The sequence below is a fragment of the Larus michahellis genome, chromosome 9, assembly GCF_964199755.1.
Source record: "Larus michahellis chromosome 9, bLarMic1.1, whole genome shotgun sequence".
NCBI lineage: Eukaryota > Metazoa > Chordata > Aves > Charadriiformes > Laridae > Larus > Larus michahellis.
The window spans coordinates 35,615,076-35,631,184 of NC_133904.1; the positions used below are offsets into that span (position 1 = coordinate 35,615,076).

General features: G+C 40.6%; 2 protein-coding genes across 14 annotated transcripts in view; one reads left to right on the forward strand and one right to left on the reverse strand.

Annotated features, from left to right (window-relative positions):
• The window catches only part of POF1B (POF1B actin binding protein), a 47,022-nt gene that overhangs the window by 26,779 nt on the left and 4,134 nt on the right, over positions 1-16,109 (forward strand). For 4 of the 5 annotated variants that reach the window (XM_074601630.1, XM_074601631.1, XM_074601632.1 and 1 more), the window contains 12 exons: positions 4,272-4,310; positions 4,782-4,883; positions 6,731-6,946; positions 8,253-8,383; positions 9,459-9,486; positions 10,472-10,546; positions 13,185-13,277; positions 14,272-14,385; positions 14,557-14,709; positions 14,803-14,913; positions 15,560-15,688; positions 15,969-16,042. In XM_074601630.1, the coding sequence (XP_074457731.1) occupies positions 4,272-4,310; positions 4,782-4,883; positions 6,731-6,946; positions 8,253-8,383; positions 9,459-9,486; positions 10,472-10,546; positions 13,185-13,277; positions 14,272-14,385; positions 14,557-14,709; positions 14,803-14,913; positions 15,560-15,688; positions 15,969-16,042 (1,265 nt within the window). The remainder of the gene's footprint in view (positions 1-4,271; positions 4,311-4,781; positions 4,884-6,730; positions 6,947-8,252; positions 8,384-9,458; positions 9,487-10,471; positions 10,547-13,184; positions 13,278-14,271; positions 14,386-14,556; positions 14,710-14,802; positions 14,914-15,559; positions 15,689-15,968; positions 16,043-16,109) is intronic. The other variant, XM_074601634.1, reaches the window with a different exon arrangement.
• Positions 12,195-16,109, reverse strand: part of ZNF711 (zinc finger protein 711) — a 38,976-nt gene continuing 35,061 nt past the window's right edge. For 8 of the 9 annotated variants that reach the window (XR_012589156.1, XR_012589155.1, XR_012589154.1 and 5 more), the window contains one exon: positions 12,195-13,784. The gene's annotated coding sequence lies outside the window, so the exon portion shown is untranslated. The remainder of the gene's footprint in view (positions 13,785-16,109) is intronic. The other variant, XR_012589146.1, reaches the window with a different exon arrangement.

A 16,109-nucleotide genomic window follows, 5' to 3' on the forward strand; every position in this document is an offset into this window, starting at 1 on the left:
ATGTTATATGCAATATGACAACGTGTATTTGTTTCAAGTTGAACTCTTATTTAATTTTCTTTCCTGTGGTGTGAAAACACTTGACTAGAGATTAAGACCAATAAAGCCGTATTTGGGTAGTTTTAGGGCCACCTTCCTCTGCAGGGTGGCTTCTGTGAATTCTGGAAAGTGAGCCGCTTCAGTGGCAGCTTTAAATGACTTGGATGTGACAGACGCATTCCTGCAGTATCAAAGCTGTTAATCCCTCTTTTGCAAGATGTGGGGCAGGAGTGTAAACACTGGCCTCTCACCTCCCAGATAAGTGATCTGCTCAACTAGGCTAGATTGAATTGTGTTAGGCTAGTCTGAATTGTGTTCAATTAATTAAATATTCATTAGAATAAATACTGCAGTCCTACGTTTCCTCTGCTCAGATAAGTGTGTGAACAATTTGATTATAGACTGAAATGCTGTCTCTGCTCTAAGAAATACGTTTAATTTTCAACATCTGTTTTAGTCACTGAATCCATTAAGTCGTGATGATGAAAAATAATTTCTTGCTGAAGGGTTTTGCTGGATTAGACTTCAAAGACAAAAGAGGATGTTGTTCAAATCAGGCTTTGTGTGGGTTGCATTTTTCATGGTGGAGAGGGAAGGTGCTTAATAAAGATTATTAGGAAGTTACTAAAGATGAAAATGGTTAACAAACAAGGAAGTCAGCTGGGAGTAGACAGAAATTGCGTACTTGGTGCTGAATGGGAGTTGCCAGAAGGAAGCACTGGGAAGAATGTAGGAAGTTTCCAAAGAGCTGCAATGTGAAGAAGTGCAATTGTCTTTTTGATTCCGTTGCCCTTGGAGCAGATCACGTATAGCTGCATAAACTGAATAATGTAAGGATACCTACCTCGCATGGATGTTTTAACTTAGCACTAGAGTTTTCAGCTAATGGCAGCCTAGAGCTGTAGTCTACGCTTCTTACTGTTGATAGGGCAAAGGGCTATCTTTGAGCAATATTTAACTTCTGCAGAGCTTTTGTAGATTAATGACAACAAATGTCTACATCGCTGCTGATACGCTATCCTATTATTTAGTTACGTGATTATGTGTTCTGTTATGTTTATGTACATTTTTAATAAACCAAAGGGAGGGAAAATTTGAAACTGGTGTGTGCATATAGGACACGTCATTGTATTTTTTTTGTAGTTCAGGATTCAGTTTTCTTTACTTTTTCAATCTAACTTTGTTTTATTCTTGATGTAGAAGCCAAATGCTACTCCCAGCTGTGGCAAGCTTCATCTGGAGTAATTCATGGCAGATTTTGCTCTCATCTGCTTGATCTAAAGGAAGAATGTTGTTTAGAATAAATTCTCTTCCAGTATGGTGTACACGTATGAACCCTTTCACTGTGGTCATGAAAAAATATGTGAAATAGCGCACACACAAGACGTCTGCTGTCAGTGCAGAGAGCAAAATCCTGAAAGCCTTTGTAGGAGTTTATCCATGTGAGAAATTTTGTGAGCAAGATCTTTTCGTGGTTGGGCTGGGTTCTGTGAAGTGCTAAAGGCTCTCACCTCCCGTTGTGAAAATGGTATAATATTAACCAGCTTGTAAGATTTGTCTGTATTGTTTGAAACGGCTCTCAAACATAGCCTGCCATTTCCGTATTTCAGCTGCCAAAGGTAACTCATAAATTCTGATTAGATGACTGAATTGCTTGTAATTAATGAGAATATGTTATGGATAAAAGGTTTTGACATAGATGAAATTCTCACCTTAATCGCTGGTTTGTCTGAAGCTAAGGGAAACTTGCTGAAATAAAAGTTAGTGTACTGATTGTTTTTGCATAAAATTTGGACATGATAACTGGATAAATTTACCAAATGGTTATTTTAAAACTTAAAAATCCTATTTCAAAATCATTATGAAAGTGTTAGCATATCCCTTTTGAAATTATCCTTATAAACATAGACCCAGAACAACTGGTCAGGCCGTTACAAATCCCAAACCCAGTTGTGCCACTGCAATCCCCAACAGCACTGAACTCTCCCCGTTAAAATCCCACCCTCCCCTTCCTTCTCCCAGTTACAAAATGCCGCATCTCCAAAGCGTTCCAGGAGATGACAGAGAGTAGCCTGAGCTGTGCCCCTTGGAAATGATGGGCAACCAGAAATGCAGTCACAGGGTTTCTGGCTTCTCGGCTCCCTCCCAGCCTGTGCGAGTCCAGCCTGCTTGGCTGGTACGGGAGGGAGGGAGGGCAGGCAAATCCGTGTTCATAAGGGAGGGAGGGAAATGTATCTGCATCAAAGCTCTTTGGAAATGAAAGAGTTTGGGTATCTTAAAAATAAGCATAATTTTACCCAAGCAAAACATTCTTAGGTTCTGTATAATATTCCACACATGATTAGGCCATCCTTTTGAATAGTATAATAGTATATTTTGACTTAAAATGGTCTGGTCTGCTCAGTTCTGAATGTATTCCTCCGAGAACACATGGGTAACTAGATAAAATAGTTTTACACATTATGGTCTCCAAACTAGACAGTGTGAGTTACGTATTCCAAAGCCCTGTGTCAGCGTGATTTAGTTCAGGCAGGTTTGTCCAACTTTTCAGTAAATTGAAAATGTGTCTTTTAATTTCATGCACAGCACTTATCTTGTTTCCATGTGCCGTACAATGGTAGTCACCTCTGAACAAGTACTGCGCTCCCGTGGTACTCGTGCTGCGGTAGCACTGGCGCGCTCCAGGACAGACAGAGCCGGTGGTGCGAGGCTCGGCACGGAGCTCAGAGCTGCCTTGCCTGGGTCAGAGGAGGAACTGGGAATGAGGACTATGCCTGCTGACAAACTGGTGGGAAGGAAATACCACTGGACATTCATTTTTTTAAGTATTTTACTTTTTTGTTCAAATTCTGTAGGCGTCAGAGGGATGTAGGAATGGGGCTGTATGTTCTAGACCTCCATATTGTCTCTTTTTGGTGTTATGTCCCAATACAGAGAGTTCTGTTGGCGTTGGTGGGTTCCCTTCCTTGACAGACCTACCTCAGGTACACCGTGTGTGGGAGGAGTAAGCAGCTTTCTAAGTTTTCTGGAGCACTTATAATTTTGACATTTCTTAATTACAATGATTGCTGGTAAAACAGTTTCTTTTCTGCTTTGATTTCTCTTTCCTGGTGCTGTTATGATTCACTCTCAGGAGATTTGGAAAACAGCTTCAGGCTTCCTAAACTTATGCAACAGTTCACAGCTGGAAATCTGACCTACTTCAGAGCTGCTCTTACCTGGTTGAGAATGTCTCTGGGACTGAAGTGCAGCAATGTAAACTTCCCAAGCTCTGCCCACGGGCTAAGGGAAGAAGTGATTTGTTATGAAAATTGCAAATTTGTACTGTGAGGAAGAATAGATAGTGTGCTGTAAACTAACAAATTGCCCAGTTCTTAGATTAGATTCAGTGGGAATTTTGCTCACTTGGATAAAGAAGCAGACAGGGAGACTTCAAGCAAAGTGCACGATTTGTTACAACTCGTGGTGTCCACAAAACGTAAGGCAGTGCCTGCAATTGCTTATAGATGGTGCTGGGGAAAAAAGTGAAAGAATCTGTTTGAAAATTAACAAAACTGCTGCTATTTTTGGATTTCTGTAATTTTAAAAGGCGTATTTCGTTTTTCATTCAAGAATGTGCAAATGTTCTGTGTGGGCATCTTTTTTCATAGGTGTCAGTCATGAAGTTTTGTGACCACTTTTTGAAACAATTGCCACTGCTTGGTGCATTGGATAGTGACCCGATGTGGTTTGCTGGCAGTTCCTCTGCCCCTTTCATTTCAGTGTCTAAGGAAAATACACATTTTCTTCCCTCGGTGAAACAAAAAATGTTTAAGACATGCATCTGTTTACACTAGCTGGCCTTGATATGTAACGTGAAAGACCATAAGTGTCTGTGGAATGTGATCCTTTAAGATCTGGTCCAGTGTGTCAGCTTTGATCTATATCCTGTTCTGTTGGCGCGCACAGAAAATAAGGACTAATTCCCTCAGACCTGCAAAGAGGTGACTGAGAAAAAACAGACTCTTAAAACTGAGAGGGACAGGTTGCGTCCTGCCACACTGTCTGTGGGATGTTTCATTCATTTGGGCTGGGAAGGCCCTGGCTTTAAACCATTTCTAGGTGATTTCGGACAGTGGATCTCAATGTGTTTATAGCTGATGACCATGTTCAGGTTACTTTGGGAATCCACGTAAGCTTGAGAGAGTAAAGTGAAGCAATCACTGAATCTTTACTTATTTTCTTCCCTGCAGGGCACTATTCGAAGGATTATTATCGAGAATCCTGATCAGGTAGGAAAACTCTTTAGTGCTGGAGTGCTTGTGCAACTCTTCCTACTTTAATTATCCGGATTTGGTAAAGTGTGCAGCTGCCTCCTTCAGGGAATGCTAAATATTTTTAAATTATGTGCCCCCTACCTCTGGTTATGAGAAAAATTACTAGGAATTGAAAATACTACAGAATTGCCAGCCAGAATTCCCACCTCTCAGCAGTGAAGTCTCTATTAATATGCCTGAATAGTATCGCTAGTGGGGATTAACTTCTAACTGTTTCTACTACGTTTATTTCAAATGTTGTCTATATGGAAGCACAGTCACTTTGTTTCCAAATGGACATACATTCAAATGTACATATCTTAAAGAACTATCTCGAAACATACATGTCTTCAAATTACAAAAATCCCTTATAATTTTTTAGTCAAAAATTGCCCTACTTCTGAATTTGACAACATTTATGAATGTTTTTATTAAAATGTTTTACAGGAGCCGCTATCCCCATTTCTTAGAGGGGGGAATTTCTGTCCTGGAAATAATGTCATCTATGAAAAGACAATAAGAAAATATGAGCTATTAAATCCCCTCCAAGTAAGTCGGTTAAGTTATCTATTACAGAACAAAATTGAGATGGTAGTAGAAAAACAACGTTCCTGGGTTGTTGGTTTTTTTTTGTTGGGAACTACTGTCAATGTGAGAATTGCCTCGTTTCTTGTTGAATTACAGGACACATTCTCAAAGTAAATGAAACAATTTACGTATGTAAGGAGAGCAGAATCTGGAAGGTTTGGTATATTTTTACTAAGAATTTATGATTACAGACTAATAATGAAAACAGCTGTTGTTTCTCTAGCACTGTCAGTCTTTATATGAATACTGACTGAGAATTAGTTTCTTGCAGTAGCTGCACAACAGAATAACCAATACAAATTTTTACACAAAATTAATTGAAAAGACAAATTTTAGCTTTCATTTTTCTTTTTTTTTTTTTTTTTTTTTTTTTACTTATTCTTGAAAAAATATATTCGGTAAAGCTGTCTGAAATTTCATCTTAGAATTGGTGTTTTGTCAATAGCAAAAATATTATTTCCTTCTTTCTTGCTCTGAAGTAGTTATTTTGAACAGGAAGAATTTTGAAATGAAGGCTATTCAGAGGGATTGATCTTATCTGTTTGGGTTTTTGTCTGTTTGTTTTAACTTCAGTTTTCATTCCATTCTGGATTTTAGATAGGTAAATTAGGTGTGATATCCATACCCTAAAGTGGAAAAGGAAAAAATTTGAGGTCATGATGAGTAAGAGCTTCTTTCTTCCCACAGAATAATGAAGTGTGGAGTTTAGTCCTGGAAACCATATTTCTACTTCTGTGTTTTGTTACCCAGGATATATCTAGATTTATGTCAAATCAGGAGTGTAGTTTTGAAGAACATTTCCCAGTCTCCTACTACAGATCCCTCTTTAGTTTTTACACTGCACTGTGGTCTTGGACCACATGAACTAGATTTTTCAGGTAAAATGCGTTGGAAGAGTGCACCCGGAGTGCTAGGACTGCTAATGGGCGTTCAGCCCATTAAAAACCCGATGTAAAACCTCCTTGGATACATTGAAGGTCGGTATTGGGGCCTCTCTGCTCGCTCTTGCGCAAGCGTCTAACAGGGCTGTAACGTAGACTCTGCGTTCGCAGAATTAGATGTTGGTTCAGCCTTTTAAATGTAACTGCATTGTGAATTTTAAGTCAAAATTACCTGAAGCCTAGAATATGCATTTAAATAATTCTATGTAGATACAAAATAAGTATTTTTTTGAAGTAAACTTGTAACAGCCACGATCTAGAGAAACAAGTAAGTTTGCTGAAATCAGTAACTTTCAGCGTTTTGATAGGAACGTAAACTAGTTTATTGTTTCTGTGGATGGTTTTGTAAATAGCACATTTCTTGATTATAAAACCAAGACAGGTGTCCCTTGTATATTCTACACTCTGAATCTGGAATTGCTCAAAGCACTGGTAGAGGAAATGTCTTGAGCCATTTCTTGTACTGATTTTTTTTCTAACTGAAATAACGAAAACTCAGTTCAACTGGAGCTCTTTTTTTATCTCTAAAATACTTACTGAATCAGGATATGCACGTCCCCCTTGCCTGAGAATGTTAAGAGTAACACCTTAACGTACAACTCAGGAAAGGTGTGTCTTCAGTACTTTTCATTTGCAGCCACTAAAATTTGAGGAGCTGGTGAATTGCAACCTCGAAGTATGAAAGTGTGAGGCAAACTCACGTTCAATTAGGAAAAAAAGCATTTTTATTAGGATTATTAAAATACCTGAAACTGTCAGCAGTCTTTCAGTGAAAACCATGTTTCATGCATTTATATATTCATATTAAGCTTCCATCTCATTAAGATGTGTTCAGCACCTTAAAAAAAACCCCATTCTTGTTTGTAGGAGAAGCAGTACCAATTTTCCCACCACTGTCAGATTCCCCCGCAGGCCGATCAGTGCCACGTTGTCCAGCCCTGCCAGCACTCTGAGCAGTCCCAAGTCACCCACCAGTGCCAGCAGACACAGACCAGCAGCCCCTGTGAAATCATCCCAGTCTCTGTCAGCGATGACTGCCGAGGAAATACAGTGCGGAGGGTAACGGTTCAAGCCTGTGAGCCGGTAAGAATCGTTCGCTGAATGTTTTACTATTCACAGTGTATTTTTGTTTTACATGCGGAGTACAAAACTACAAATACATAATTGCGAATCCCCAATTGCAGAAGTTTTTGTTCAAACTCGTAGTACAGTTATTAAGCACCACATGCCCAGCGTAAGTAAACAGCAGTTTGTGTGTCTGTTGCAGGTAACTTCTTTGGATGCTGTAATTGCAGACATTGTCTAGAACTATCCAAGGCTTTGTCATGTGCTGCTAAGGGGGAGTGGAGGGGAAAGCTGTTTTTGGTGTTGTATCCTATTTCTTGTTGGTGTAGACCTGTGCTTAATTGTACTGACTGATCCGCCATTCTGTTGTCCTTTAAATGCATTAAGGTTTGCTGGCTTCTTTGGTTTTTTTTCTTTATCTGGGAGTGCTACCCATTGACCGAGTCAGGTTTCATCTGTCAGTCTCTGTACAACAAAGATTGAGTAATGTAACGCCTATGCCTCTAGTTTTGGAGAAAAGATACATTACTGTAGGAACTGGACATATATCAATTCAGGATTGCTTTCTATCTAAACTCATCAATAAGGATTTCAAATATATTTGAATTTGCTGTAGAAGTATTTGACATAGGTTCACTGGAAGCGCAAAACTAGCTTCACCCTTCGTTTTACAGCAGGCTGCGAGTTCTGGAGTTTCTCAGGGCTGCAGGAGGGTTGCTGTACGTCTGCGCTATTACTGCAGCTGCGGGAGGGAGCGCAGCAGCCCTTCCTGTGCGTCCATTCAATATACAGGTGGCAAGACAAACATACTTGGTGACCTCAGCGTTAGAGCTACGCGGAATCTTCCATAGCCAGATACTCCCATAAACCAACTTAGATACACGGAGTTTATTGTTCACACGGGTAAACATTTGAACTGTGGCAATACAAATACCGTTTCTGCAGTGGGGAATCCTGTACCCGGCTGGTTTTGTCTGGATGCTGCCCGCAGGCGTGCTATTCACTGCAGCTCTGGAAACATGTATATTAATTAAAGATCTCCTAATTCTCAACACTTTCCATATTAGAATAATGATGATGATGTTGCTGTAGAAGAGAATATGTAGTGTATTTCTCATTGTTGTAAAGGAAGTAATTTATTTCTGTATAGTTTACTGAAAATCAGAAGACATGGAAGACTCAATACTAAGGAAAACAGTGTTCACAAATTGCAAATTAGTAAGAGCAACAAAACCAGACCCATTTTACTTGTAGCATTTTCATGTTCAGCTTTCATTCCAAAGAAGGGAACTCAATTATGATCATCTTGCGTGTCTTGTGCTAGGTGAACTGCTCACAGGAAAATAACGACCAACTGGACTGCCGCTACTTCGGTGAGCTTCTTGCTGAACTGAACCGCAAGACCAATGACTTGTACAGCTGTTTACTACAGCACGTGGAAAAGATAGGCGGAAGGTATTGGCATGTTATCTGCTCTGTCATTTCGATGTTCCAGAAACCCTGGCGCTGCACACTTGAGAGGACACTGTTGTTTGCAAATTGGTTTGTTTTTCTTTTCCTGACTAGAAGCAACTGTGTATTTTACACATTGATCTAATTTGCTGAGTAACTGAGGACATAAAAATGCTGTAAGACAAGTAAATTTATTGAATTTGATGCTTTTTCAAATTGTTTAGACTAATATGCAGTAAGAATTAGGTATCCCACACCTGTTTGCTTACAGAGCAAACAAGTTATACTTCCAGCGTGCTCTGACATATATTTAATGATGCAATTCTATTATTATGTCCTGAAGAAACAACCCAAATGTCCAAATTGTCATTTCCTTTGTTCTGTTACAGTTATGTTATGTCATGGATTAAAAGATGGCCACCATAAGGCATAAAGCTCAGTATCTACTTGCAAATTAATGTTAAGCATGTATTCTGCAGAGCCCTGCAGACTGTCTTTGGAAAAGAAATGCAGAATCCCAGCAGCCCTGAGTATTCACAATGTTCTCGCCTTTCCCTCCCCATCACTGTGGCTTCATTCTCCCGCCTCGTTCCCCATCTCCTTTGGTGCTTTCCAAGTTCACTGAAATAAGAAAAGTGGTCCCATAGCACAGGAAAAGTGGAATTTAAGCATCACAAAGAACCTGACGCTGCTACGTAAACACTTCATGTTTATTGCATGTCAATGTATTGCAGCATAGTTCTGGGTAAACCATCACCCAGCCAATTAAGAATGTAACTGGGTTAACCGAACATAACCGGGATAACTGCCCAGAGAAGCGGAGATAGTTAGCCCGTGTTAACTGTGCTGCTGTTAGAATACGCCAGTCTCCTCAGATACTTCTGCACGGAGGCATGTTTAACAACGCGTGTTGCCTGGCACCTTAAAAGGAAGGTAACAGCTCTTCATCTCATGAAGAACCTTCCTTGCTCTGTATTTTGAAGATGATCTTTTTGTAGTTGTCAATGTGGGTATGAATTCGTAAAGGTCTCAAGAAGCTTTCTGTTAATTGGTCCCTTGGATTTTGTCTGTTTTACAGGAACCATGATGTTGAATTTACGTGCCAGGTAAGCATTGGGCGTGCTCTTAACAAGCCGTTTCTGTGCCATGTAGCGTTAACAATAGTGTTGGATCTTCAAACAAATTAGGCCAAGCCAGTTTAAATGAAGGATGTTGGTGTTTGTCAGTTAATGATTCCTGCTGGTTCATTCGGAGCCTGAAACCTACTGCTAGGCATGTATTTGCAAGTGTGATAATACTGAAAGGAAACTTCAGTAATTTGCATTATTCCAGTATGAGAGTCAAATTTTGAAAGTCTTTCCTGTTGGGCCAATACTGGTTTCATTGCAAAACAACTTACACAACTACGTGTATTGTCGCTAGGCGTTTTTTGCAAAGGATCTTTCACGCTCTTGCCAACAAAGCTGCTGTTCAGCAACATGCGCTGCAAGAAGTGAAGAATCCTGCCCCTGACAGAGAGGAACGGAGTGTCTGTCAGCTGACAGAACAGACTTCCTACGGCCACAGAAAGCCCACTTGTGTGAATCAGGCCATGACAGAACCATCAGCACCGCTGGTGTTCCTAAAGGCATTGTGGATATGGCAGAAATCTTTCCCTAGGATTCAGTTACACGAAGCAGTGCCACTTAATCACGGGCAGGATCTCCGGTGACACACTTGTCATCTTTAGTTCATTGACAGGCTGGTCTTTGTTTAGAAACATGAGATTTGCTCATATCATAAACTGCTGGGAGTTTAGCGTCAGCTGTTATTTTCTTGAGGATTGCTTTGAATACCGCTTTTAAAATAAATGTTAAACTCAATGATTTGAATGTGTGCCTCATGTATCACTTCATCTCAGTTTTTATATGCAACACATATATAAGACTTTGGAATTTTTCTGCATACGCTTTGATCTATTTTCATTGCTTATTTGCCTTGTACTAAACGTGTTTTTCATAGTAGACCCACGTAATTAATGAAAAAAACACACGATCTACCAGGCAAAATTCTTAATCAAGATGTCTCCCCTTTCCTCCCTTCTTTGCTTAGACTGAAGAAATTGAAGATTTGATTCCCAAAGGACTGTCTGAGACAACAAAGCAGCAGATTCGTTATCTCCTCCAGGTATGAGTGGGGTGGAGGGCTGTGGGGGAGCCTGTAGTTAACTGGAAACAGTGGAAGCCGGCTCACACTACCGGGGATTTTGTACGCAACATACTTCACTCTATATTCTGCTTATTCCGTTTTTCCTAGTGTAAGAGGTATTGAATCATACAGGTGGCTCCAAGTGACATGTTTTGGCAGCTGGTTCCATAGACTACTTGTGTATTTTAAACTGAGCTTTACTGGTTTCACTGGAAAACATCTGGGCTTTTGACCAATTACAGGAGAGCGCGGATCTTTCATCCTTTTGTTTGTATTGTATATTAATGCTTTACTTTAAAAGCTAAAGGCAAATAGTAGCTGCTTCCCTGAATGCTGCGTTGGCTATCAATTACCAACTACGTTGAACGCTTAGAACTTAGGTCTCGCCTTGTACAAGGCCAGACCTAAGTTCTAAGTGTTCTATGTAGTCGGTTAAAAACCTCTGGTTAAAAACCTCTAACATAGCACTGAGTTCTGAGGCACGCTTACGATATTCAGTAACAAAACATAAACCATTTCTGTTTTGGTTCCATTTATATATGGCTTTTGATCTTCTGATCTTTTCTTTAGCTACCCAACCATCCCAACTTGCCTTCTCAATCCCCAGCCAGGTGGCCTGGCTGTGAGGCAGACAGGAATGCACGGTTCCGATAATGGTGGTTCATTTTGTTGCTTCTCAGCACTGCAATACTCCGCAGTGTGTTTTTTAGAAAAAACACTTGACCTCTGTATGAATTGCCTGGAAGACAGCCGACTGGAACTGGCCCCTGCCTTTGACAGAACATTAAAACCGGTGCTGTAGCATGAATCCCACTGTCAACTCCAGAACCGTTCGACATGTAGGTGTGTTAGAACAGGACCCAAACCAACCCGCGGTGCTCAGCAGGTGTGTCCAGGTCTGGTCTCCCTGAGGTAGGGGTACGGTGATCCCACCCGGGACCTGCAGCTTACAGTCGCTTCCTGGTAAAAAAATACATTTGAATAATGTTGTGAATGAGCAACTTGGTCTGACTTCACAGCTGAGCCTGCTTCAAGCAGGAGAACTGGACAAGGTGACCTCCCAAGTCCCTTCCAACCTGAATTATTCTGATTCTTTTACAATGGAGACAGACACCAACATCAAACTACTTCACGACCTGACGTTAGAACGCTGTCCCAGGAAGCTGGCTCAGCTCACCTCTGTGGGAAGGAGCTGAAACACCTATTTCCTGTTTTCTTAAAGGCCGGCTGCTTTTACATTCTCACACCTATGCTGAAAAAAAATGCAGCTAAAACATCTTCTGGGGAACCAGATTTTGTCAGCGTACATCCAGTGTGCTCTCAAGACTCCAGCCCCCTCTCGGAGAGAGTTACGTGCGGTGTGTTTTTATATCGGAGAAGGACTCTGAGCCAGCTGTCAAACTGCTCGGATAAAGCCTGTGCTGGGTGTCCCCAGAAGCTCAAGTCTAAGAGCCCGGAGAACTTCACTGTAGAAGTACAAGACACTTATGGAATTTAGCAAAGTCTAGCACTAAGTAGTTGCTGAGTGGGGATTTACTTACACTTTCAGTCTAAGTTCAACTATTTTGACTTAATTCCTTCTTTTAATCTACTCCTAGAGTGTATTTTGCAATAAAACCAACAAAACTATAAGTCAAAACTTAAATTCTACTTTAATTAACAAATGGATGAGTTACATTAGAAATGTTATTTTTGAAGCCTCAGTCACAGGATCGCACCAGTGGGGATAAAAAATACGACAAGGGCTAATCACCATATTGATGGAGATCCTGGTAGCTTTCTTCAGCGTGCATCATCAACACATTTTCATTTTAACCAGTAACTTGTAAGGGAAAGTATCAGAGGAAGAGAAACAGACAGGAGGGTTTCATTTTGGTCCAGACAGTAAAAAAATACATCTTCTGCATAGATATTCAGCCCTTCCAGATGAGTCAAAACTTGAGGAATTATTTTGTGTGTTCTTTCAAAATCTGTTTTTCTTCTTTTAAGTATTAGAAATGTATCCTGGGATGCAACAATTAGTGTTTTACACCTGAATTGATACACAGCTGTTAACACGCACCGAACGCAAGCCAAGCGCAGCGTTGGGCTGTTGTGCAGCACTGCCTTTCGTTTTCATCCAGTCAACTCCTTTAATCTTTGGGATCTTCTTCCTTTAAAGGGAGGAGTGGGTTGTATGGCGCTTTATTTTAATTTTAATTAAATTCTCTTGCCCTTGGGCTGAAAGTGTGCTTTGACAGATCTCAGAGGTGGTGACTCACTCCTCTGTGGCATCTCAGGTAGGATCGTTATTTTTTAAAATCAGCCTAAGTCACAAAGCTCTGAGCGCTCAAAAAAAGTACAAATGCAGTTCTTTACTCTCTTGTTCCTTCCATTTTAAAAATGTTACTGTGTGTTACAAGGCAGTAATTAAAAAGCTATGCCATTTGCATAACAAAGTGCACGAAAATGTGTTTCTTTGCAGACACTGTGGGTACTTCAAAGAATGTAGTAGTTGTAAGAGTAAAGTTCTTTTCAGTTGCACAGCAGTTTTCTGTTCTACCCATTGTCAAGCGTATTGTAAACAAAGCACACTAATTAATCAGAAGTATACATTTTCTTTTTTTCCCCCTCCTAGATGAGAGTGACATCAGACAAATCTCTGAGACTCGTGCTTTCCACTTTCAAAAATTTACGTGAAGAGCTTTGCCATTTGCAGGATGACTTGGGGGTAAGCCGTGGCCTCATCCATTTGTTTTCACCTGTCAGCAGGAAATCCGTTATGAGGAAATTTAAATTGTGAAGTCCAGGCTTTAGTTCCTTTAATGGAAATGGCTGGTTTATTAATGGACGTGAAAGACTCGTATGTGGATGAGGTTAGATTTCTTTCTAGCGGTGGTTTTCAAGTGTTCAATGTGTTGAAGCCTGAAAAATCAAATACTTTCAAAGGAAGAAAAGACTCTGCTGAGTGAAATTAGATGGAAAGCCCTGCATTGCTGTATACAGTGCATACGTATCTACAGAAGTGTAGATGAACTGTAGTTTTAGTCTTAACGCGGACAAGGCGTATGCACCACGTGCCTGTTGGCTACTGCTGGTCCAGGAATGAGGCCTCGGTTCCGACAAAGCTGTATTTCCCGCTGCACAGGAAAGCTGTTGGCAGCTGGTGGCGTCAACAACTGCGGTGGTTCTCCCAGGCACAGGCGGCCCAGCTGGGAAGCCGGAGCTCTACAGGCTGCTGAGATGGAGAGTAGAGAATTGCTGTTAGGAAAGCAAGAATGCGTCCCACACCAGCCCAAGTGCGCAGCACCGCTGGAAACTTCACAGCAGCATCCTGTGAAATGCAAAGTTTTAGGAGGGAAGAGGGAGTTTTAACCATCATCTTTAACACAGAACAAGGAGTCTGTGCAGTGAAGTGGTCTTAGTTTTGGGGTTTTTCTTAGTTTCTTTTTAATAACTGCAAATAATTCTTTCTGGGACAGAGTGAAAGAGAGAGCAGTGTCCAGGATCCCAGTGCTCACCGCACAACACAAACCCACAGATACTGTAGTCACGGGCAACTGTGTGCTAGGTAGTTAAAAACCCAGAAGTTTCAAGAAAACTGAGTATTTGCTCAGTTCTAAAACATCACTTACTAATTACTCAGTATGTTGCACTTACTTTGAATGTGGGAAAAGTTTACTGAAAAATTGCAGCTATTGACTGTAAACACTTTTCTCTTACAGAAGCTAGAAACTGAGAATGTCTGTCTTAAGAAGGATTTGGCTTTTAAAGATTCTCAAGTAAAAGAATACGAAACTATGTTGACTTCTCTGAGAGAGAATAATCGTCAGCAGCAGGTAAATCTAAAAACGTATTTTCAGTGCAATTACAGTCAGCGAAAAACTCGCCAGTATGCTGACTTGGGAGCGTTCTAGGTAGTTGCTGCTTGGTTTATGTTTGCGTATGTGAGTGACCCTGTGACTTCCTGAAGGAACACTGCGCATTCATTCCGCTTCTGTGCTTTCCAGCAAGGGCTGAGAGAGAGCACCGCAAAGTGCCGCTCTCTGGAAGAACAGCTCCTCTCCCTGCGGCTCAGCGACGGGGAGAAGGAGTGTCAGCTGAAGGAAGCAGAGTACTGCAAGCGAGCCTTGGAGCAAGAGATCCAGAGCCTCAGACTACAGGTAACAGGCTCCCTTGATACAGATGCATTAACGTATGAAAGTTAAGGATGAAAACTCTCTTTGTAAAATAAAAAAGTATTTCATTTTTTGTAGACCTGCTCTAATCCAACACTACAGACCACCACAGATGAGCTCTCCAGCCGTTATGTAGAGATGATCAATAACTTGAGAGAAGATAAAGATCGTGAGATCCGCAGTCTGAGGGTAAGTTGGTTAACTTGGCACGGTGCATCCCTCCCCTTGTACAGCTGCAGGTAAACAGCTGCTTTGTTTAAGGAACAGGAAAGATCTACCATATGTGCTTTTTAGATATCTTTCGGTCCTGCAATTACTTTATACAGAGACCCTAATGATGGCTCAGAAACCCTTACGGTATAACATAAAACTGATTTTTTAAAAGAAGTACAATTCCTTAGATGTAGAAATTAGGTATTAATCAGATTAGCAGTCTTCCCTAAAGGGAGATTTTGTGTGTCCTGATAAAGTAAGAAACTAGCCAAAAGATACCCAACAGAAAACAAAAATAAATCCCAGTCAAAAATGCATGCAGGAAACACCTCTCATTTAAATCACTGTAGTAGTATTTTACCAACCTGGAAGGCAAATCAACTTGTTCAGTGTTGTATTAGCTTTATTGTGTTATAAAACTATTAAATTGTTAGTGGTCAGAATTCAGTCCAATTAGCACTTACTGAATTTACTGTGCCGCAAAACGTTCTTATTTGAAAATCATTGGGTTTTGCTGTTTATGATTTTAATGAAAAAAATAAATCTGGAGTCCTAGATAGATACCGAGAGGTCACCTGCAGGGAGCAGCAAACACCTAACTACTCCTTAACCTCTGTTTTAGTCTCAGTTATCCCAATTCCAGCAAGATATATCAAGGAGAGAAGGAAGTAACAGTGACTTGCAAATAAGGTTGCACGAACTGACGTCAATGTTGGAGGAGAAAGAGGCTTTTATTAAACAACAGCAAGAGGTAAAATAATACAACTTATTTCTAAGAATTTTTATATTTAAGCCTCCACTTCCTGTGAGGGTGGAAACTTCCCGGGAAGTCCCTTGTACTCTCCTGGTTCAGCAATCAGGGTTAGGATGTTTTTTAACCAAATGCTTTTCCTCTGACAGTCTTTTGGAAGGACAGGCTTTTTTGGACTGCTCTTTGCGGGGAATTTCTGCAAATATTTTGTGGTGACTTTAGTGAACTAACACTTCAGAAAACGTTACTTGATTTGAATGTTTACTTTTGATTTTTTCAGGACCTCTTCAGATTGAAGCATGAGAAATTATCAGGCAGTCAGTCCCCCGGTGTAACAGCTATCATCACCAAGAAGTAATGTAGTTAGTTATTCGTCTTTCTTAAAAATATATCCTTTGGCTTCTCCATTGTATATAGCCTC